This window comes from Elaeis guineensis, chromosome 3, assembly GCF_000442705.2.
Source record: "Elaeis guineensis isolate ETL-2024a chromosome 3, EG11, whole genome shotgun sequence".
Lineage (NCBI taxonomy): Eukaryota > Viridiplantae > Streptophyta > Magnoliopsida > Arecales > Arecaceae > Elaeis > Elaeis guineensis.
In genome coordinates, this window is record NC_025995.2 from 112,632,821 (window position 1) to 112,656,684 (window position 23,864).

The following is a 23,864-nucleotide window of genomic DNA, read 5'->3' on the forward strand; positions in this document are numbered from 1 at the left end:
ACAAATCAGAATTGCCTACTCATAATTTTTGAGGGTTCTTGGTAAAATAACCAGTAAATTCCCTAAGAATAAATAAAAAAACATGCACCAGAATCTACAAACTTTCCATGAAAACAAGTGGGGGAGGGGAAGTTATAATTATGGATACAGGCTAGAAAACACAGAGATGTTGGAGATTGGATTGAATGAGATGCAATCAACTTATATAATGAAGGACGAGTTACTGATATAATGAGACAAATAAACTGTAATTTGTGTTACAGGAGTACAATATCAGACAAAATTTGTAAAATTGCTAGTATTTAAACTTCTGATGGCGGCTACTGCAACAGGTGTAGGAAACAAGAATGAACTCAATCAAAGTAGGCAAATTCCAACTCAGAATATTCACAATGACTAGTAGGGCAAGATATTGAGAACTAGAATACTAAACAGCAAACACTTGCACTGATGCATACAGAATCAACTCGATGTGACTGATGCACAAATACTTGCATAGTAGACTAAAAGTTGAAAGGAAAACAAAAAACACATTACAAGAAAAATAAAATAAAACAACTGCTCGCGAATATGTTTCTTGGGATTCACTTATTCATGGAGTGCACCATGGGAGGAATCATGTTTGCTTCTTGTTGCTGAGCAAGGTAACCCATCCAACCTGCCAACAAGAACCATTAGCACATTTAACAAGCTTGTTGCATAAAATACTACTTGAAACATGTATCGGAGGAAAGAGATTAATTGAAAAGACTAGGCAAGTTAGGGAAGTTTGCCCTAGGTCTGTTCTTTATCTGGATATTTTGGATAACATGATCATTGAGATTTCTGGGCCATCACCAGTGAAGGCATGGTTCACAAAAGAAAGGTGAAGATCACCTATTGAAGGGTCAATTCCTCTGTTTTGGAGCTCCCTGTATTCCTGGCAAAGGGCACAGTATGGGCAAAAGAGATGGACACTCCAATCCTCCGCTGGAGCCTGGACCAGGTTGTATTTTTGTCTCACCTTTTGCCGGTAACTGGTGCCCAAGATAGAGCAGGCAAGAACTGGCAACAGCAAACCATGCATGAAACTGCCCAGAGTGCAACCTACATAACATTCATTGTGTCATGAATCATAACAAAGAACAAGCTAGAAAGCATAAGTAGTTATATGATCAGATCATTGTTGTCGAATAATTTAATAATATCTATGCCTATCAAGGAATTCCTAAACTTGCTAGCAAAATGGATTTTACCTTTAGATAATGGAGAAATAGGATCCATAAATGGTGCAAAAAGAGTAACAAATTTGACCCCAAACAGATGGGATAAGGCTTTTTACTTATGGTTGCTAAGTTTTGGCGCATGCAGACATCCATGGAAATCATAGTGTGATAGTTTTGTACTGCTGATTTTGTTTAGACCAAGTGATGAAATAATAAAAATGAGTAGACTGAACAGTCCTAGTATACAAGGCAGGTGGTGAAGTAGATAAATGAAGTGCAGATGGATTGATGCACAGCCTCCGCATTCTAGCTGCTGCGTTTGCATCACTCTAGGTTGGCTAATCTTTTACATTTTAGGCGCACTTTAATTGAGATAATTCTTTCTTCTTGGTATGATATAATTGTTTTTCCTTTTTCATTCATGTATAAAGATTTAAGAAGATGAGAAATCATTTTTGTCTTTATTACAAGAATGCAAGATATCAAAGAGTAATAAGAGAATTTGACTAAAGAGGCTGCTGGATGTATGATGGCCTTCTGATCCATTGATGAAATCTCTGAAGTTGAAGTTTACCTCCTCTTTTTCCCAATAATTTAATTTGTAAAAAACTTATGCCAATCATTCGGATCCGGCCAGCTTGTGATTGGTTGAGAAGGTGATTCTAGAGAAGTTGATGGATGACTATAGTCTCGTCAATCAGTGAAATTTTGGGGCTTAGATCTTTTGCCATCATTATTTTAGTAATTTATATGTATTCAGATTAGTAGCCTGTTGGTGTCTCTCTTTTTTTTCCTCAAAATTGCACATCAAGAGACAAAGCCTCAATAAATTTGTATTTCCTAGAAAGGGGTTTTATGTAATAGAAATACACTTACCCAAAATGAGTCACACATCTAAAGAATGTACAAGTCATGTTAAATCTGTTTTTTATATTAAAAAAATTAGTATATTCTATTTTTTTTTCTTTTTATCCATAAAAAATAAGTATGAGATCTTGACTCATAAAATTAGAAAGAGGGAATACATTAGGTGAGATAATTAGAAGTTCCCCTCTATTGAGGACGTTACTGACTTCAGCAGTCGTCTCCTAGACTTGCATCAACGAAGGCTTTCTATTTTTCTTTTTCCTTCTCTTGTTTCTCTTCCCGTTGGAAATTAATGCTGAGGGACATGCGGGATTTGGAGTAGCTGCATAAATCCAGGCCGGAATGCGTGATAACTTGGTCATATTAGTATTTCTAAGATCCATGTCCCATGCCTAGCTCTCAAATTATTGATGTCTTTTCCGCTCGTGAATCTCTTATACATGGCAATGAATTAATACGAAAGTAGCAATTTTCTGATAATTCTGGAACTTCTTTGAATACTTTGTCAAAGCTCTGTATGAGTTACTAAAAATTGGAATACAATCTCAGTTTTTGTGCATGTACGAAATATTTTTTATGTTTTAACTGTAAACTTATGAATTTAGGTGCAATATTCTATGTTTTGAGTATTATATTGATAATATGTTCAAATTTAAAAATAATTAATATGTCAGATCTTTAAAATGTTCATAAGCTATTTTCATTTGTTTTCAAAGTTTTAAGAATCGCCGATGTTTGTTCTTTTATTTTGACAAATTTTTAAACAAAACCCAAGAGAACATATTATCCAAGAACTGCAGAGATTTGTCAATAAATTTTGGAAAAAACTCAACTCAACTAAATCTTAATCCAAAACTAGTTGGAATCAGCTATATGAATCCGTCTCCTACATTCCATGCACTTATAGTTTAAAAAAAAAAAAAAATCTCATTGCCTAGCACCAACAATATATGCATAGAGCCGAGATTTACGTTAGTTTGGTTGAAAACGCAAAACTATTTGCTTTTACTTACTGGTTTGCCCCTCGTCCAAAATCTCAGCAATCTGCCCGAACGTGACACAAGGGAAGAAGGCCGTCATCACAGCTGCAATACAAAAAACGCCACCGGTAGATCAATAAACAAAACTTACAAGAAATCTATATACAAAATGATCAACTTGTTACGTAGGCCCAAAAAGTTAGGCAAGTCTTCAGGCATGCTCTACTGTCAATGTCTAAGTAGAGTGTTGGTCAATCCATCCCATCCATTCCCATGACATGGTTGTAAGGTGCAATACTTCAGACATGGGTGGAATCGTGAATTATTCATTTTGTACCTTTGCTGCTGCAGTGTTGTGTGGATGACTATGCTTTGAAGTTTGAACAACCATGAATTGTAACGCAATAGCAGATCATCTGTGCTGCTAATTTATGCATCAAGAAGTGGAAGACATTGTAATGCAAAGGAAAAACTAAATTCAGCCATTCATGAGCAGTCCTACCATTAGTCGAATTCTGGTCACAGTCAAAAAGGCCCGTTGTCCATGGATTCCCGACCTTCAAAGGATATGGAGAGCCACCAACATTCATATGTTGTTGGGGTATGACCGGCCCTGCCGGAGGGAATGACACCGGGGTGCCGGTGGCAACTGGAGGATGCTGTGGCATGGTAGCTGGTGGTGGAGGATATGGTGCTACCAGAGGAGGGTACGGTGCTGGAGTGTTACCCATGACCGTCGGTAGTTGCTGCGGAGTATCGTTGTTCGACGGTGGAGTGTACGGCACAGCCGGAGGGAATTGCACCGGAGAGCCCATCGCATGCTGAGCCTCACTGCCATGGCCAAGCTGCATGGCTGCAGGCTGAGCATTGCTAGGCTGAGGTCTACCCATTGCAGGCTGCAGCTCACAATTAAGATGGTTTCTTTCACTGACCTCAATGACTCGTTGAGTGTGGCATATATCTCTAGCATTTGGAATGAAGACGCTTTCCAAGCGATGCCAGGATAACTTACGTCCATGGACCTCTGAGTTGGAAACTTTGAAGTCAACCATCATTCCCTCCAAAAGTCGTAGTTGCGGATTGGGTTGGAGGGCATTTGGGATGTTTGCAGCTTTCTACGAAATAGAAGATTGTGAGCATGTCGGCAAGTTGGGTGTTTTAATCAGTGAGATTGGAACTTGGATGGAATGTCAGATTGGATGGGACTCATATGAGATTCTACGTTATATATGCAAGTCGTTGGATTATTGTTTGAGCAATCTACCCGCGTCCTGCCGCAATTTATCGCAGTGGGTTGGCATCTCTGACTTTAAATGTTGGAGCGGCTATTCGACAAGAGTGTCCCACCGGGAAGACATCACTTCACGATACAACAACACTAGTTTACTTTTGACTGCTGACTTCAAGAGCTCATCTTCTAAGAAAAACTTCTCTTTCTCTCAATTCATTCCCCATTACCTTGTTTAGGGTATTAGAATCCATGTATCATTGATTGAACCCAAAATCACATTAGGAAATAGTAGATGATAGCGGTTATAAAACAAAACAATTAAGGTATATTTAGTTAGGAGATATTAGATTTTAGAATAAGAATAGGAACGAATGACTCTTATTCCAATCATTTGGTTGGGGAGATTCTTATTCCCATGCCGATTCCAAGAAGAAATAGAAATATTCCAATCCTCAAAACTCAATCCCAACTCTTCCAGTTTTCTGATATTCAAATCTCATTCTAATTCCAATTTCAAACCAAAATTGCATTGGAGGATATAGCCATTCCAACTTCCATTTTGAGTCATCCGGATTCCAATTCAGATTTCGATTTCGATTTCAATTCCGATCGTAAATCAAATGCATCCTTAATGGATATCTTGACTATCTAAATTTTTTAAAGTTAATACACAAATACAGGATTTCATCAAGCCCACCACCTTCTCTTTGGAGCAGTGGTGGAGCAATAATGTTAAGCATCATTTGCTTCGCCTTCGGGGTCAAAGGATCGCCTCTCGCAAGTTCAGCGCCGTGAAGTGCACGTTAGTCTTCTGCCTGTGCCTCTTGTAAGCCCATGGATACACCGGCTGCCGTCCCAGCAATAAGGCACCATCCATGATTCATCCACGGAAGTTGTGTCAGCCTATTTCTTTTTTTTTTTTTCTTCCGTTTTGATCAAATAATATATAATGCAAGCCTGTATACCAATTAAATATCAACAACTCTCCATTGGTATTAACGCCACCAAGGCCTGCATGCATACCGTCTAATTTTGACGTTCTATCATCATTATTTTTCTTTCAGGGGAGAACGTGACTTCCACAGTCATAGATGCATCAGATAAAATTCCCAAGTTGGAACATAGATTAGCATCTTCTTATTGTCAGTTGCCAACTAGTTGGTATCCACATATTTTGCAGACAGTTGACCCAGCCTACATCTCAAGCTTGCGGATGCAGAGACCGACTCATTTGATTTATCCGAGCCATTCGAGTCCTTGACTGCAATACTATCGATTAAAACTTCGTGACAATGAAACATCCATACGCCGAAAGAATGATGTAATCTTACCACACCGCTGAACTGAATTGTGAAATTAGAGAGTGCAAGAGTAAGAATCACAACCATGATCATCAAGCATTGTCCAAATTCTCTCTGATATGGTAATGCAAGAGGCAGGAGAAAATGCATAAAGCTAACATGTAGCCCTGCTGTTAACATGCCTCTGATAAACTATTAGAACCACTTGGTATGCTTCCAGTCATATGTCACTAAAATGTTGTATCTTTTCAAGTGGAATGACTTCTAGAGACCGAGAGGTGATAATCATAATGCAGCAGTTTGCAGATCAAATTTTAAGGCATACACTACAGTCTCCCCAACGTCCTCCTCTAGCCTTTTCATAGATCTCCTTACCAGTTTTACCAGCCCGGATCACGTCCCAAATCAACTGCACGATGTAAGAAAAAATTTACTAGAGGACAAGAGGCAACACTCTTCAGCCATGAAGGGTGAAACAATCTGAAAAAATAAAAAACACGGCAAAATTTCTAGTTATTCTAGCATTAAGTTTTAAAATATGTGAAAAGCACCAAAATTGTCAAATGAGAAGCAACAAACCCGTAAAATTTGCTTGACCTTGAAGCTGCAACAAATACAAGTGCCTCCATTTTGACCAGGTTACCTTGAACAAGAAACTGAGTTTATGGACAGGGTAACAGAAATCTAGGCATGATGAGTGCTCATAAGGAAGAAAGGGATGTGCAGGAGCAGCAGGATCATCGCTCAGGTCATGCAGGGCACTCCATGATGGGGATGCATCAGAGTAGCATGAAAGAAAAAGATGCTCTTGAAATGACCATCATGGCTGAAGCATGACTCAAGATGTCTCAATTTGTGGCAGACTCAAAGCAAGCGCGCATGATCCATTAGGCGTTGTTTGAAAAAATACCAAGTCACCACTGTAGCCCAACCTTCCAGATATTAACATTTTTTTTTTTGAAAAAACACCCATTAACAGATGAAATGACACTGGGCAGGTGCTTTGCATCTGATCCACGGTTTGAGAGGAGGAACTAATTTGAAGTTCCACTGGGAAGTGACAATGCGAACAACCCTGAAAAAATTACACAGCTTATATGATGCGTGTGATCGATTGGAAAGAAAACAATGTGGTGGACAGATGTGAGCCCCTCCACATGACACATCAAGCACACCTCTAATTCAAGAGGAGGGGCTGATCGGACTGTAGCCCAAGTGGAACGGGGCTTTGTTTTCATGTGATGGACTCGGATTTGAAACACGTGCGTGTTGATTAAATGAGGGAGTGGATGCTCTATGCTCTGGTTGGTCACATGGGAATGCTATCCGGTCTACTTGGTTGGCACAGGGGTGACATATTCATGCGAGGAAGAGGAATCCCCTCGACTCGGGTGGAGAGAACCGGCCACTTTGAGTGCCCTATGGTGAGGCTTATGACTCGAATGAGTCGGCCGTAAGGCAAAAGTCATTCGAATCGAATATTTCTCGATGGAAGGAGGTCTTTATGGTCACATCCATAGGGGATTGCTATGCGGGTCGCCCCTCTTTCCTTTGTAATAACAAAAAAATTCAAGAGGAGGGAGTATTTGATTGATGTCTCTGATGACATTCAATGATAAAATTATACTCCGCAAATGGGATATGTATGATGGGTTCAAGAGCAAGGGGTACTTCGTGAATAGCTTTGATTCAAGATGAAAGGCTGCGACTCAAAAAGGTGTATGATGGATGAGCACATCATTGCTTTAGATAGGATTATTGCAATTATTAGTGATGTAAGTTGAGAAATGTACTCTCACTTTGATGCATGTTTCCTTTGTCTTGTATATGAGAGAATTCGCAAGGACGTTTCACTTAAAGAAACAAGTCTTTTTAAAATGTAAACTCCATTACCTCTAGAAACTACTCACAACACACGCCCAAGGCCCCTATTCCATATTTCCAAATATTTAAGAGGATGTCTGATTGAAGGGAATGGGGGTCTGAAATCAGAATGAGAATGGATGACTTCCATTCCAACCATTTGGTTGGGAGGAGTCTTATTCCTATTTCGATTCTGTGATGGAATGAGAATGGTCCAATTTTTGTAGAACTCAATCCCTACTCTTCTCTATATATTTAAATTTTCATTCCAATTCTGATTTCAATTTCGATTTCGATCAGAAACCAAGCACATCGAGGAATTTGATCATTTCGATTCTGATTCCAAACCATTCCGATTTTCATTTCAATTCCGATTTCAGTCGCGAACCAAGCACCCCCTAAGAAGTTTTTATATAGAAACCCTTGGATAAAGGGCATTTCGTCTCCAGGACATGAGAACACTCTCCTTTTTGGAAGTCATTTGCCATTTGAACAGAAGAAAAATTCTTTATGCACTGTGGGCGGTATAGAAAATCCGACGTGGAGCGCACCGTCTTATCCGATTGATCCACATAGTTACTACTTTTCAATGCACATTTAATGTCTATAGCTTTACTTTTTAGTTTAAAATTTTAAATAACAAAAATATCTTTATTTTTTGAAAAAATTATAACATTCTATATCCATATTATAATATTCTACATCTAAAAAGTTATAATTTTTATCCACAAGATGTTATAATGTAATGCAGGATGTCATAATTTTTCTAAAAAATCGAAGCATTTTCATCATTCAAAATTTTCAAACAAAAAAATAAAGCTGCAAACATTAAATGCATGTCAGAAAGTAGTTAGACAAAATTACCCTTCTATATTATGATATCTTGGGCCATATTATGACATCTTGGGCCATATTATGACATCCTGCATGTAGGAAGTCATAATTTGATACAGAATGCCATAATATACACAGGATGCCATAATTTTCTGAACCATATTATGACATTCTACATATAGAAAGTCATCATATACCACAGGATAGCATAATTTTTTTCAAGAGCAGAGTTATTTTCGTCATACAAAATTTTTAAATAAAAAAATATAACTACATATATTAAATATGTATTGAAAAATAATGACTACATGGACCAATCACATAAAATGATGCGCTCCATACTGAATTTCTACATCGCCCGTGGTGCATAAAGAATTTCTCTTGAACAGAAATCTTTTTCCCCTAGCTTTATTTTAAGGGTTTGTAGAGCACAATCATTGATCAATTTTTTGAAAAAAAAATCATATTTATGCATCTGGTCACAAAATTATAGACAAAGTAAGATTATCAAGGTTGGCTGTCCATTCTATTTCAGTATGTTACCAATATTGAGATACACAAGTAACACGGAAGCCCGTTAACAAGGACAACTTACAAACAGAGAAAGCAAAAGAAAGTATGAGATTCGATACCTTCCTGAGAAGAACAGCAGCATCGGCCTGTGAGTCTACAATGGACTGACGCCCACATTCAGTGCACCAAACATGCTATAGTGTGAGGCTTCCCTTTCCATTGCAAAAGAGCCTGCCTGCCTCAAAGAACTCTATGGTAGATCGAAAACCCTATAGTCTGAGCTCTCGATGGCATCAAACCATGCGGAACAAGTTAGCAAATGAACACCAGATATCCACTCGCTTCATTCTCTTATCTTATATAAAAGTGCTATAGTGAGAGTTTATAGAGAATCTTCAAGCTATAAGACCACAACCTAAGATGCTTGGTTGGAAGTTCCAAGCCACAAAGAAGTTCACAAACTACCACTATACTTTCCTTTAAACTAGCTCTATTATATTTAATTACATTTTCAGGTTAGCCACTTCATCGAATATTGTTAGTTCTCTTTTGAATGTTAACTCATGCATCTGAGAAAATTTTTTGTATACTGCGGGTGGTGTAAAAAATTCGATATGGAGCATATCGCCTTATATGATTGATCCACGTAATTATCATTTTCCAACACCTATTTAATGCCTACAGTTCTATTTTTTTTTAAAAAAAATTTGAATGATAAAAATATTCTTATTTTTTGAAAAAAAATATGCCATCTTATGTCTATATTATAACATTCTGCATGCAGAAAATCATAATTTTGATGTAAAATATTATAATATATAATAAAATATTATAATTTTTTTTTAAAAATAAAAATATTTTTATCATTTAAAATTTTTAAATAAAAAAAATGAAACCACACATATTAAATATACGTTGAAAAGTAATTAAATAAAATATTCTTTCATAATATGCTACGTGATCTCATATTTTTTTTTTAAATAAAAATATTTTTATTATATAAAATTTTTAAATAAAAAAATAAAATTATATGTATTAACTATATGTTAGAATATCGCACATAAAAAATTTCTCCATGCATCCGCGGTTTAGCATTCAGTTCCTACGAACTTCACTTTTTTCTTAACCATTACTAGAGTGTGAAGTAACCGTTGTTTATCTCCTTTTCTTAAATTCCAAGTTCAACCAAGGTGGGGAAAATCCCGGCGCGAAAGGTCCCACGCCAGGAAAAACTTCAAACGAAGATATCCAAACTAAGGTCACAGGAACTAGTAACATAAAGCACACAGATTACAAAATTATTTACATTAATACCCTCTCACTAAACTGCTGAACGCTAACCGACGAAGGGCAATATGGTATTATTATGCATGTGTAAGGGCTTTTACGTAAAGTCAAGCCTCTCCGGCTCTCTCCTGGTCGTAGAAAACAACGGCCAACCCAACCCCCAAAAAGCCTCGCCGAAGCCCTAGCTCCTCCTCTGCCTCTCGATCGCCGCCGCCGCCATGGATCCGTCTGCCCCTTCGTCCCGGAGCTGGAGCATCTACGGCCGGTTGGAGATCACCCAGCGGTACGAGATCCTCGAACGCATCGGCTCCGGCGCGTACGCCGACGTCTACCGCGGCCGCCGACGGTCGGACGGCATCGTTGTGGCCCTTAAGGAGATCCACGACTACCAGAGTTCGTTCCGGGAGATCGAGGCCCTCCAGACCCTCCGTGACTCTCCCAACGTCGTCGACCTCCTCGAGTACTTCTGGCAGGAGGACGAGGACGCCGTGCTCGTCCTGGAGTTCCTCCCCACCGACCTCGCATCCGTCATCCGCGATGCCAAGAGGGGCCCCGGCCTCGCAGCCGGCGAGGTCAAGCAGTGGATGCTCCAGATCCTAAGGGGAGTCGACGCGTGCCACCGGAACTCGGTGGTCCACCGTGATCTCAAACCGTCCAATCTGCTCATCTCTGCCGAGGGGGTTCTCAAGCTGGCGGACTTCGGCCAGGTATCTGCTGGAATTCCCCCCAAGTTGTTATCTTTTGGTCTCTTGAGGTTATAATTTGTTTCTACGATTTTTGCAGTCCTTTGTTTGTTTCGTGCATTAATTTGGGTGCTTGGCTTGGCTGATAAAGAATAATAGTTTTCTATTCATTTGTATTTATGAGTTTTGTTCTCCTTGCTTTATCTCATGTTGCTAGTTTTCACAGTTTCATACTTGCGAAGAGAGTGTGTTTTTTTTTTTTTTTTGTTTTAACCACCAAAACAGAGAGTTACTTCTAAACAGTCAGCACATGAGAAATTATCACTAGAAAAGAAAATAGTTGCAAATGCTTTATCAGGTTGTTCCTAGTACCATTTTTCGAACATGGTTTTCAACTCAGCATGATTATTCTGAAAAAATAAGTGATGTTAGACATGGATGATTAAACCTTAATAACAGGAATCTTCAGCCATATAAGGGTAATGCCCCTGTTTCGGAATCTTCCCAGAATCTAGAAGCTGTACCTGTGTTCCTATGCACTTCTTTACTTCCAAGTGCTTTACAATGCGCACTTTCCCGCATGCACTCCGAGTTCTAGCAACTAAGGATCAAACTGATACTGGCATTAGTTATAGTTATTCCTTTTATTACTCTTAGCGGGAGGATAAGATCTTTGGTTTGGTTCGGAATGGGTGAAGGACTGGTCTCTCATGTTAACCTTGAATTTACTAGTGAAATTTCATCTATACCATTCTGATGCACATATGATCAGAGGTTGTTACTGTCATATGGAGAACAATAATACCTTTCTTTTGGACTCTGCTGGTTGCGGAGAGGTTGGTGACAGATGTAGAACTAGGTTTCTGGAATACCCTCCTCTCCTATTGGCAAATATATGATTGTGTTGACACATCTCCATGTCACTATCTATTGCACCTATATATGTCATACCTGTTGTTGACGCTGAACTTGTCAAAATATAATTGAGGAGGTGCTAGGATATTATAGTTAAAGGACATTAGTTTTTTCTTCATATACCTTAGCTGCGCTGAGCCAATAATTCCTGCTAGTGATTGTGGCGATGGTACTTGGAGCTAAAGAGTTATCTTTGAAAGCAGAATTTTATTTTAGCCATTTATTTCTGATACAGTCAGCTACTTGGAGGGACAAAGGGCTTGGGATGGACATGTTAAGGGTCCTAAGGCCCAGGTTAAAAAATGCTTGGACATTGTGTTTGTTGACAATGAACAACCCGCATTAGGGGCAAAACAATTATCATGTTTGGAGAAAAATCAGAGATATATTAATTAGCTATCAGGAAGGTATATCATTTCTTCGTTTCTGTTTAGACGACATTTTGAGTTTTCTAATTTATTGTCTTTTCTTTACTTTTAAAGTTCTTGGTGGATTCAATTAGCTGCTTATCTAGCTAGAGTTTTGAATTATAAAAGTGAAAGCTAGGGAAAGAAAAGGTGTTGTGATTTCAAGGTCTGGCTTTATGGGTGATAGGAAGCTAAAGTTGTGAAGATATGGGTTTGTGAGCTTTAAAAGGAGAGAAGTGGTTCTCCATCTTTAATTTTTATCAAGGAAGGCCTTTGAAATATATTAAAAATGGATACCTGAAGGGTAATGTAGTTTGTAATTTGTGCATATTATAGTCAGGGATAGTAGAAAGTGTGGCAAATTTTGATACGAGCACAAAAATAATATTGGGACTTGTGTAGAGTTTTGCTCATCATAAACAATTGTGGTATCATGCAAATGCGTGATAAATATAAGAAGTTGGATGTATGATGGGAGGGTATAGGATTAAGGGTATTAGCAGTTTGACAAAGGACTTAAGTGGGGTCTAAAGGATTGCTTCTGAAAGGGTTAGCACTCAGAGTCAAAAACTCAAAATATTTTTGGACATTAGTACTTCATCTTCTCATTAGCTGGAAAGACTTTTCTTTTGTGTTCCCTGTGGAACTAGAAAATTGTTGTCTTTCTTGAGTCCTTGCAGGAATTGCAAATGATGATTTCAATAATCATACCAACCAAGACATGGTACTTGAATTTACCAAGCACTTTATTTGGTTGCAAATAAATTTCCTTGTTTTTTTGCTTTTTATTGTTTGGTGATCCAATATTTAATTTGTTTGACATATAGTAGTGATTTCTAGATACACAATAATAGTGTATATACCCACTTACATTGATTATGCTGATCTGTTCCGAAGAGTAAACGCATTTGTGGTTCTGCATCTCACTAGTATAGTTTCTATTGTTTTTCCTTTTTAATTTTTCCTCTCTGTTGGAATGGGGGGTTAGAGATAGGTGTTGTACATTTAAACTATGAGTGGATGTACTTTAAGTGGTTTTGTGATCAAATTTCTTGTTTGTCGTTTTTTGAAAAAAAAACAAATCTCTATTTTTGGTTTGTCAGTCAAGGATACTTCAGGAAACAAGATATATCTCCAGAGACAACCGTCCACATGAACCAGGTTCTGAGAATGAGGCATGGATACCACAACAGCCTGCAATTGTGGGGGAGGGAAACCAGCCATGGCCGGATGTTCCTGAAAATCCAACTTCTCTACAGCCCAGACCTATCAATGAAGATGAGTATCTGCGGGAGTTGGATGGCCTCAAGGCAAAGTATGCAATGGAGGACACTGATAAGGAGATGAGCCTGCAAGATGGTGATGCATCTTGTCTTGCCACATGTAGTACAGGTGATGTGGAAGATGATCCCTTCAAAGGCTCCTACACCTATGAGGTAGAAGAGGTTCAAGAAGATGATGAGTCCGGTGCCCTCACCTCATGTGTTGGGACGCGGTGGTTCAGAGCCCCAGAACTACTCTATGGATCCACAACTTACGGGCTAGAGATTGACCTCTGGTCGCTAGGCTGCATTTTTGCCGAACTTCTTAGTTTAGCACCACTCTTTCCAGGGACGTCAGATATCGATCAGCTTGGTAAAATTATTAGTGTTTTGGGAGACTTGACTGAAGAAACTTGGCCAGGTTGCTCGAAGTTACCTGATTACAATAAGATCTTCTTTAATAAAATTGAAAACCCAATTGGTCTGGAAGCATGCCTGCAAAACCGATCAGCAGCTGAAGTTAATATTGTGAGGAGGCTTCTTTGCTATAATCCAGCCAGTAGAGCTTCTGCAATGGAGTTGCTCCAAGACAGATACTTTGCTGAAGAGCCCCTGCCTGTTCCTATAAGTGAGTTGAAAGTCCCTTCCACAAAAGATGGGCATGACGAGAGCTCTCCAGAAGAATGGGCTGATTACAGGGATTTGGGTTCAGACTCTGATCTTGATGAGTTCGGCAGCGTGGATGTGACAACCACTGAAAAAGGTTTCTCTATACGGTTCGCTTGATGAAGATTGTGTATTGGTTATTTTTGTGTCTTACATTGTGTTGACAAAATGAAAAATTTCATAAACTTGATCCGAGTATGTATATGAGAAGGATGATGAGCTGGGTTTATAGAGACGCTATAACGATGTTGGGAAAAATAACAGCAATTTTCTCCAGTAATGATTCATATGGGAAAGGTTGTGGAGAAACTTGGGGTTGCATTGTTAAAAAATGATGGGAGTTTACTATTGAAAAAAAAAAAAAAAAAAATTGTGAATGGTTGTTTCAGTCCTTTGTGATTTAGGGTCTTCGCTGTCTCTGTCAAGCTATAACGAATCCGAAGGGAGGTGGTGTTATTTCACCATTGTTTTGTTTCATTTGGAAAGTTCATACATCAGCTATTTTCCCTCCATGTCTTCTGCTTAAATTCTGGATAACCTGTCAACATCTGCCAATTACCAGATTGAAAATCTGAATAAAAACAACCGCATTCATAAATTTTAAATGGATGATCACTTCTAGCCGCATTCTCTTTTGCCTCAAATTCCTACATGTTTGTAGGCGTGTTTGGAGCAAAGATGGCGACAAAAAGGAAGAAAGGGAGAGAATGGAAAAGAGTCTTCTATTTTTTTTCCTTTCGCTAAATGCCTCTCCCTGGCTTTCCTCACCGGACCCAGCATTATAGCTTAACCCTGCACGCATCGCATATTTTAAAGGGAACATATATACAGCGAAGCCAATCCAATTGTAAACATTTATAAGGCATGATACAAACTGCGTAAGTATTATGACCACTTCACGATAAACTTCCGAAACTGAAGACAACTTGGTGACTCCGTGATAACTGCACACATTAGGCTGAGCTACAGAACAGAGAAACTGGTGCACTGAAGCATGCTAAAAGCTATGGACAGAAAACATATCAAGATCCAACTTACAGAATTAAAAACACCTAAAATTATCAAGTGCTTATATGAGTGAGTGCAGGTGCGTAAGTGCTAGAGAGAGAGAGAGAGATCAAATGTTGCTGATGGCATTTGTCTTTAAAGTACAATTCTATGCTCAAGTTCCTCCCTCACTATCTCATAAAAAAAGCAGAACAATCAGGTCAACAAATTCATCTTGCTTTGATCCAACACTTTGAGCAGACAATCTAATTGGAAGACTACTCTCATATCTTGCATTGTTTTATATACACATACCCAAAAAAAAAATCATGTTCACATTTGAAAACCTTTAAGCCAATATATTAGGTACAACAGCAGCAGACAGACAGATCAATGTTTACAATCCCTACCTTTACCAATTTATGATCACAAGAGTCGATTGTTTCCTGTTTGGAATTGACTAATGGCGCCCTGTTTTATTATTTTTTGCACATTAACCAAGACAGAAAGGTCATTAGGCTGCCAGAAACCACTGAAAGTTGGAAAACTTTATTTAAGGTCAAAGCACACAACAAATTATCACCCACGCCCATGTTCCTTCTTGCACCTTACAGCATCAAGCCTGCAGCATGAGTACCTGAATCAGCAAATTGTCCTGATGATCAAATTGCCCAATTTATGACAAGCTTTAGTTTAAAACCAGCTTACAACTCTCAGAGTGAAAGTTTACAGAAACAGAAATTTTACCTGTAGAACTTCAGAATATCTTTTAAGAAGTTCCTGGAGTTAGGAGAATGCTTGACACTGTGATCTGCCTCACAGAAAAGAAATCAGCTTCGCATTAGCCCATTTAAAGCTGCAACTCTCCTCACTTTCTGCCTTCTTTGTCCATTAGGATGAAATCTACTTGGTAGGTTCACAGTAGGGGTTGTAGGTCTAGGCCATATATTATCACTCGCTATCATATATTCATTGTCCTCATCTACTATGGTAAAGTCAGCAGGATTTCTGTTAATAACACATATTTCCTTTTCACAATGTTGATTCAGGGGCTCAACTGCTGCTCCCTTACTGCTGATCCCTAAACCAGTTATATCATTCCTCATAGAATACCATACATGATGCACATTAGAATTTACAACAGAAAAAGTGCTTTCAGAATTCTCATTTCTAGAAATAGGAACCTGGGCATTCAGTACTCCAGCCTTATTTGCAGAGTATGAAAGTTCAGAATTATCCTTTCTACTAGCTTCAAGAGATGTCATTTTGCTGGAATATCCGATTCTGAAAGTTCCAGAATCATCCAGAGGACTTGATATTTCCTTCTGCAACAAAGACCCATATACACCAACTCTTGGAAGTGGACGATAAGGTTTGCAAGAAATTTCTTGATGCTGAACTTGATTAGGATGTTGAACTACCAATGGAGGGTTTGCAGCCTGATTACTTTTACCTCTAGGTCCTAAGCCAACCATTTCCTTTTCACATTGACCAGTAGAAGAAAGATCAGACTCCCAACAGGATCCTATATGGTTTGTATTTGGCAAATCTTGAAGAGACATGCCCGACCATTTTGCTGAATCCATCAGCCTGAGCAAATGCATTGCTGGTATGCTTTCATTTGTATATAGATCTTGTGGTCTCATCATTTCTGAATTAGATGTATTTCCTAGCTCTGCAAAAGATGTCAATGCCGGGAAGCTTCTGTTGTGAACTGAGAATTCAGCACTCTCTTTCCTATTCTGGAGGTGAAGTTTAGCCTGGTCCATTGTTTTCAAATAATCAATGTTGAGTGCAACTGTCATTGGTTTTTCTTGAAGTAAGGTATTATGGCCAAACATATTCATATGACTGTAATCAGCACTAACCCTTTCACTATTGATAGCAAAGGGTGTCCTGCTTAATGGCGTTGATGACTCACCCAGGGCATTTCTGAATGTATTCTGACCTAAAATTTCCTGACCTTTATGGCATGATTCTGATGTCTGCATCCCCATTTTGCTCCAGCTGTGATGTTGCAAATGGCAATTTTTTTTTGAATCAGTCATAGGAAGATTAGGATGACCTCTACATTGCAAAGGTGTTATGAATCCCGTACTGGCACTAACAAGCTCTTCTTGATTTAGATTTATGTGATCATTTTTTCTACCATGGCTGGTCGCATAATCCAATGATTTCATACTTTCATCATCATTCTTGTCACTTCTGACAGCAGTCCAAACACTAATTCCTGTATTGTTCCACACAGATTTTTGCTGGGAAAAGTTCTCATGTAGTGCACCCGGTACCTTGTCTCCATGGCCTTCATTGACATCCAAAACATGATTATCCTCCATGATTTCGGTCCTTTCCAATATACTATGTGTGTTAACCATAGCAGCCTTAGCATTCATCAGCCGTCTATTTTTGGCCAAGAGTTCAACTATGTCCATTGGGATGTCATCTAAAGCTTCTTGTTCACATGTCTGTGTGGTTTCTCGCTCTTCTATAACTTCTTTCCGCCCCTGAAATTCAATGACATTCTAAATCTCATGTTTGTCCGATGAAATCCAGATCCAGTACATCATCAACTACTGCCATGAATAGATAATATGCTATAGATATGTACAGATATCGTCTAATCATAAGAAAGACGGAACATGCCTTATAGATTATAGAAGTGTGTATATAAGCATCATTGTGCATATATATTATAATTGCCAACCATATACCACTATGAGTTTCATGATATTTATGGTAATCATCAGTCGAGAACCAACCAAGCTCAGAAGAAGCTACCTCAAAATTCAGGGGGCAAAAAAAATCTTGACTCCAGTTTCAGTTTAGCAGGTGGTGTAGAACTTACTATTAAACTGCCAAGTTTAGTTTATTTAAGCCGTTGAACTAGAATTATGCTATATCATTAAAAAAAAGGAACTTAAATTCATACATCTAATGCTGTGAATACATACGAAGTAAATAGAGGGATTTTCGTGACTCTAGATGGTACTCTTTAATTTAATTGCCCTATATCTCTCAGAACCTTCATAAGAAGGCTCCTTGTAAAGATCTTTTCCCTTTATGGACCCACCTAAAATGTACTGTAATATGATCCTTTTTCCCTTAATCATCAAGGGATATACCTTTACTCAACCAGTTAATCCTTTTCTCATAATAGCTGTGACCTAAGGTTTATTTGACCATCAAAGTGCAGCACCTCAGGCAAGGCGCTCATTGTTCTCTTATTGATCTCCTTTGAGCAATGGATCCAGTAGTACATTTAGTAAGTTAAAAGCTTAATCAAGTTCAGGACCCATCATTGTTTTAGAAAGACATTAAAACAACAACAGAAAAAAAAGGTAGAATAGACAAGCAACCACATGACACACACAAGATAAACACAGATGCACGGGCATACAAAGTACAAAAACACAAGGCAGCATGAAGGTAGTCGCTACTTGCTATCCTTTTTCACTCTTGTGATCAATAGTTAACTCTTCTATGTCTTTGACCCAGTATATTTAACACCTGATCAAACTAGAACTTATCACCACGTTCAAACTCACAGAATGCTATAGGAAGTGAAAAAAGAAATGACAACAACATAAGAACATCAGTCCCAGACTAAACATCATAAGGGAACTTAAACTCAATGAGTATGAACAACATGAAAAGGGAATCCTTACCTTTGGCAAGTCCATCTTTCCAGGTTCTTCATTGTTAATATAATGCTCCTTCTTTTTCTTCTTTCTCAAGGTAACCTTTTCACTGGTGTTGCTACAAGTATCTGGATGATGAAGCAAGTTCCTCCCAGCTTTTACAGTTCTTTTCAATTTAGGATGAACTTTTTTGTCATTCACTTGTTTTGTTGCTTTACCGTCAACAATAAAAATGTCCTTGTTAATCATATTTTCTTGTTGGGGCATGAGGCAGCCCTGTTGCATTGCATTTTGCATCCCAATAGCATTTTGCTTGTGCTCTTTGGCCGTACATACTTTGAGGCTATTGACTAAACCATTTTCAGCTGATGCAGCTGCTTCAGCATCAATGTGCTTATATCTCCTCTTTATCTTGCCTTCCTTACGAGCTTTCTTTATCCAGTACATTAGAGATGATCCATCATCTAAATTTTCAAAATCTATATATCTCCTCTTACCCTTGAATGACTTCACATTGGTTTTTCTGGGGGAAGTATGATGAATTTCAGGACCAAGTTCTGGATCTTTCCTGCTCAATGTATGTGGCCTTCTGTCAACTCTGTCCTCAATTTGATTGGCATCTTCACTACCATCAGAAACATCAATCTTACCAGAAGAGTCCAACTCCTCAGTTCTCATGATCTCGTCTAACAGGCGCATCTTCCTACCCTTTTTATGTTGCAGATTTCCATCAGAAAAGCCCACTTGCATGGCACCATTTCGACTTTGGACAGTATCTTGAGGCAAAGTTACATTATTGTCAGATGTTTCATCATCGTTTTCATCCAATCCCTTTGAGTCCATTTCAGAGAGATGAGCTGCAACAGCAGTTTGAGAATCAACTTGCGGCATAGCAATATTTTTTTCTAGTGGTGCTTCAGTTTCTCTGGCTGCTTTACTAAATTGTTGTTTCGTCTTGCACATTTCCCTAATCAATTGTTCATCTTTCTCCCCATGTACCATACTATCAATACAAGCAGGACTGGTAACCATCCTGAAATCAGTACTTCTATTGACTATTTCAGTTTCCTTTGATTTAGCATTTACCATGTCTTCACAATACAAAGCTTCCAAAGCGTTTGCCATTGATGCCATATTTCTTTCTCCTCTTCCTCCCATGTGGCATGCTTCACCTTTTGTCTCAACATAAGCAAGCATGTCACTTGATGGATTCTGAATCCCTTCATAGCTACCTTGGCTAGCTTTGGCTACCTGCAAGCCTGTGAAAAGCAAAAGGTAAGTCATGAAAATGAAATCATTAAGTTAAATGGGGAAATGTAAATTCAAGTTGCTAGTGGACAACCTTCTGTGGCTGCAACCGTTAGATGATTCTTTGCATTCTTGTTGCAATTTGCTGATGGCCAACATTCATGATTTGGCACATCAACAGAAGTACCGGCTTCAGTTAGTCCATCTACAATTTTTTCTTTTAATAGTTGATGAAAGCCAGGAAGCATCTCTTTATCATTGGCGGGAGTCATGCAGGTGTTTCCGAGAAAAACAGTGCCCCTTTTTACTTCAGCATTCTGAATATCAGGAGGAGCTTCATTTGCTCTTGTTGTGGCACAATTAACAGCTTTGTGCCAACAGTTTGGGCAATTCCACCGTCTAAATTTAGTCATAGGTAGAGGGGGAAGGAGGCTGATATGTTTATCAGATGTTTGACCATGAAACATAGGGAATGGCCAACATATCTTTGGATCTTTCTTACGAATCTCAGCAACATATCCTCTGTGGTCAAGACAGAGCACATTAGAAAAATCAAGAAATACAATTTAACTTCTTAGCTGCTACTTTGAAGTTAAATGTTTAAACATATTAAAGCCTCTTGAGGTACTTCGATCAACTATCCTTCAAACGGCTAAGTACTCCAAAAAATGTAAGAAGTTCTATAGACGATCAACAAGATCCTCCCATGCAGTATTTCAGGATATTTTCCTTGAAAAAAGACTTAAGAGATACAAAGGTATGAAGCCCTAACTGATGACCTATGAGCCACAGATACATGCACACACTGCATGTGCACGCACGCACACACACATAATACGTATGCTTGGAAATTGTACAAGAAAAATGCCCTCATCTCTGTGAAGTGCATAGGAGTAAAAGGAAGGGCATTTAGGTAAATTATGTGGTTTGCAAAAATCTCTTTCATCGGCCTCACATGTACTTTAACCAAAGACCTATGTTCATATGTACTAATGTAATTAAATGCACACCAATATTTATTCATACATACATACATACCTCTATATATAACATGGCTGATTGGTCCACTCATGCATGGCAAGTGCACATCACACAAAAAAAAAAAGGGTGCATCCATCCACCAATACTAGTGCGCCCGCTCAACCCACAGAAAAAAAAAAAAAAAAAAAAAAGAAAAAAAACATACATATGTGCACACAAAAACATAGATATGCCCGTATATATGAATGAGTATCTGCATACGTCGACATGTACATGTTTACGTGTAATATGGCTTATAAACATTTAAACACACGAACTCAAGAATATTTATACGCGTAAACACAGAAAAGCAACATGCTTAAACATGGACATGCATTTATATATTATGGCTCGGAGGCACATAGAGATATATAAAGTGATAAACTAGTGCATCAACACATACCCGCAGGGATATGTATAGAAAAAGATAGAAATAAATACGCACAGATAAAAGATATGCAACGCTTCAAGATAAAGATAGGAATACATATGTATAGATGAAAATACATAATGTGTATAGACAAAGATAGGGATAGATATGTATAGATTTTTGGTACATAAAAGATACGTATATATAAGGCTGCATATTGCGTATAGATAGGGTACATAATTTGGCAGACAAGTTCATGCACCCACACCCACACGCACAGATATGTATACATAAAGATAGCGATGGACAAATCACAGCCGTTAATCCTAATAGCGAAAAATTTATATCGTGTTAGTAAAGCATTTTATGACCAACCTATGTTCAGTGAACCCTATAGCGATGCTCAATTAAAGCTCACGTTACGTTACGGAATAACAGAAATTAATAGGAGATGGACAGACTTACCGAATGGAAAAATGGTCACAAGTTTCCGTTCCTGGAACACCATCAGCTGCAGCTGTTTCAATGAGTCTGGGTTCTTTTTGTGAAAGGCTAGACTGGGGTTCCCCTCTACAATTGCTCTCCTTTACGGAACTTATTTCCATCCCGCGGAAGCACCAAAACACTAACACTATTAAGCATGTCCTACATGGAAAAGAAAAGCTTCTCATCAGCAAGTATTTGTCTTCTGGAAACGTGAAAATTTTCTAGCTTGATATCATATTCCCATGAGGAAAAAAAAAAAAACAGAAGAGATGTTCTGTGCGATAATGATTCATGATGCAAGCAAACGAAGACAGTACTTGTAGTCTTCGAATTGGACGCATCAAAGTCGAAAACAAAACAAATTTTGTGCATGTCTCGCGGAAGAACAAAGATCTAACAACATACCAAGAGCGATAAAGTTCACTTTCTTAGCCTGTTGGCAAGCGGAAAACAAAAGACCTAGCTTGCAAACAACCTATAGATATACAAAACAACGACAAAGCCCACACATTGCGGTGAAATAATAGAACAATACAAGAGGACTGCTAGAATAACGAACTCACACACCACTGTGATGAGAAACAAATAAAGAAAGGAATAATAGAAGATTTTGCGAGCAACCGACCACATTTACGACATGAAATATAAGGAAATACGAAACATTAATAACTTGTGTTCCAAACCAACCTCTATGTGTTCAAACTGAAGCATAAAATCACGTCAATCTAGGGTTTATGTAGAGATAATTACACTTTGTAACCGAACATCATACCAACTATCAACCATCACTCCAGGCTTATCATAGATCATGAAATCACGCATGCGAAGCCGAAACCCAAAAATTCGTATCTGCGATGCTTATCGATCTTGTTGCTTCATGAAATCCGGAAGAAGAGAGGGAAAACACTTCGTCCCCTCGCTATAACCGATCAAAGCCAACTTCTGTTGCAACCTCGATGCATAAAGCAAAGTTTCACCCCATAAAATCATGCATCCCACACCCCTAAACAAACAAATAGAGATTCGCCCACAAAAAAATATCCATTCTTACGAGCATCCAACTCTCCGATTCTAAAACCGGACCACAGAACAATCAAGAACAACAGCAAAAGCCGACTCTAGAGGAAACTCGATGAGAAAAGCAGTACAAGAATGGGGGGAAACCACGTCAAATCTCGAGCTTGACAAGAAAGACAGCAGAAAAAACACCAAATAGAATCAACCGGTACCAAACTAGCTCCGAGGAAAGATCATCGAGAAATCTAGGAATGAATACCTCTAATCGAGCCACATACAGGATAAAAAAGGAGTCACTTTTATCTCGGGCAGCTCATCGCCATCCACGGCACGGCCGATCGAGATGACACCGCGGGGAGAGAGAGATTTCTCAACGATGGATCCCACGGGACGAGCTCCGCGAGGAATCCAGCGGCGGATTAGGGAGAATTGGAGAGCTGAATGGGAGAGAGAGCATGGGTTTCAATCTAGGGTTTAGGGGAGAAGGAAAGAGAGAAGGGGGGACGAATGGTAATGAGATTTATGGTATATATATGTGGGTGACATGGATGTGTGTGGCTCTGGGAAGCCCCGCCATGTCATCCCCACACGGCCACAGCATTAAAGAAATTTATTGAAAGCGAAGGAGAGGTGGCCGAATCGGATGCCACCACCAATACCCCATGTATGGTCACCCCCTCCCCTCCCCCGCCGCACGCCTCACCCCACCACCCATAAAAGGCAAAACCCTAATCCTAGCCTAGCCCTAAAGGTAGCATCTAAAGGTACAGCATTTACTATTTATACTATTTGTGTTGAGTATACCAATGAAAAAAAAAAAAAAAATCTGTAATCTACATCACTCATTAGGTGAAGCGCCAACAGAATTTTATAGAAGTTGACGAGTGAGTTGCGACAGATACTTTCAAAGAATATATATATATATATATATATAGTATTTGTTTAACCTAACCATTAGCTAATGTTTGCCACAATATTCATCTATTGGGCTTGTTGCACTTGTGAAACAGTCCCATCTGGTATCCCCTTACTAGAGCAAAGGTGATTTATGATGCAAATAATTGACATTAGTTTAGGAAGCTAA

General features: G+C 38.7%; 3 protein-coding genes across 6 annotated transcripts; 1 reads left to right on the top strand and 2 right to left on the bottom strand.

The window, feature by feature from the left end:
• Positions 1–271: 271 nt before the first annotated feature.
• Positions 272–4,217, bottom strand: LOC105040843 (uncharacterized). The gene is made up of 4 exons (XM_010917557.4): positions 3,555–4,217; positions 3,086–3,157; positions 877–1,086; positions 272–658 (listed from the first exon to the last, which is right to left on the bottom strand). Exons 1-4 carry the CDS (start codon positions 4,105–4,107, stop codon positions 585–587), a joined length of 909 nt encoding a protein of 302 aa, XP_010915859.2. The 5' UTR covers positions 4,108–4,217; the 3' UTR covers positions 272–584.
• A 6,011-nt stretch (positions 4,218–10,228) lies between these two features.
• Positions 10,229–14,290, top strand: LOC105040841 (cyclin-dependent kinase F-1). The gene is made up of 2 exons (XM_010917556.4): positions 10,229–10,788; positions 13,190–14,290. Exons 1-2 carry the CDS (start codon positions 10,300–10,302, stop codon positions 14,132–14,134), a joined length of 1,434 nt encoding a protein of 477 aa, XP_010915858.1. The 5' UTR covers positions 10,229–10,299; the 3' UTR covers positions 14,135–14,290.
• Positions 14,291–15,129: 839 nt separating this feature from the next.
• On the bottom strand, positions 15,130–23,442 carry LOC105040840 (uncharacterized). Of its 4 annotated transcripts, none has more exons than XM_029263293.2 (6): positions 23,059–23,442; positions 21,743–21,922; positions 19,982–20,409; positions 18,667–19,898; positions 15,749–17,505; positions 15,130–15,638 (listed from the first exon to the last, which is right to left on the bottom strand). In XM_029263293.2, exons 2-5 carry the CDS (start codon positions 21,880–21,882, stop codon positions 15,832–15,834), a joined length of 3,474 nt encoding a protein of 1,157 aa, XP_029119126.1. In that variant the 5' UTR covers positions 21,883–21,922; positions 23,059–23,442; the 3' UTR covers positions 15,130–15,638; positions 15,749–15,831. The 4 variants fall into 4 exon arrangements, with proteins under 4 accessions (XP_029119126.1, XP_010915857.1, XP_073110551.1 ...); XM_010917555.4 differs by having other exon boundaries at positions 23,040–23,442; XM_073254450.1 differs by lacking the exon at positions 23,059–23,442 and adding an exon at positions 22,514–22,994 and having other exon boundaries at positions 15,130–15,623.
• Positions 23,443–23,864: the final 422 nt, after the last annotated feature.

What these genes read in the sequence shown, in the direction of transcription:
- LOC105040843 (XM_010917557.4), bottom strand. Translation starts at nt 4,107, where the DNA reads ATGATGGTTGACTTCAAAGTTTCCAACTCAGAGGTCCATGGACGTAAG. An exon ending in TGACCAGAATTCGACTAATG is followed by an intron (nt 3,158 to 3,554) that starts GTAGGACTGCTC and finishes TTTGTATTGCAG; the next exon opens with CTGTGATGACGGCCTTCTTC. An exon ending in TTTGGACGAGGGGCAAACCA is followed by an intron (nt 1,087 to 3,085) that starts GTAAGTAAAAGC and finishes AATGTTATGTAG; the next exon opens with GTTGCACTCTGGGCAGTTTC.
- LOC105040841 (XM_010917556.4), top strand. Translation starts at nt 10,300, where the DNA reads ATGGATCCGTCTGCCCCTTCGTCCCGGAGCTGGAGCATCTACGGCCGG. An exon ending in AGCTGGCGGACTTCGGCCAG is followed by an intron (nt 10,789 to 13,189) that starts GTATCTGCTGGA and finishes TTGGTTTGTCAG; the next exon opens with TCAAGGATACTTCAGGAAAC.
- LOC105040840 (XM_073254450.1), bottom strand. Translation starts at nt 22,533, where the DNA reads ATGATGTTCGGTTACAAAGT. An exon ending in ATGATGTTCGGTTACAAAGT is followed by an intron (nt 21,923 to 22,513) that starts GTAATTATCTCT and finishes TTTTCCATGTAG; the next exon opens with GACATGCTTAATAGTGTTAG. An exon ending in TGTGACCATTTTTCCATTCG is followed by an intron (nt 20,410 to 21,742) that starts GTAAGTCTGTCC and finishes TCTTGACCACAG; the next exon opens with AGGATATGTTGCTGAGATTC.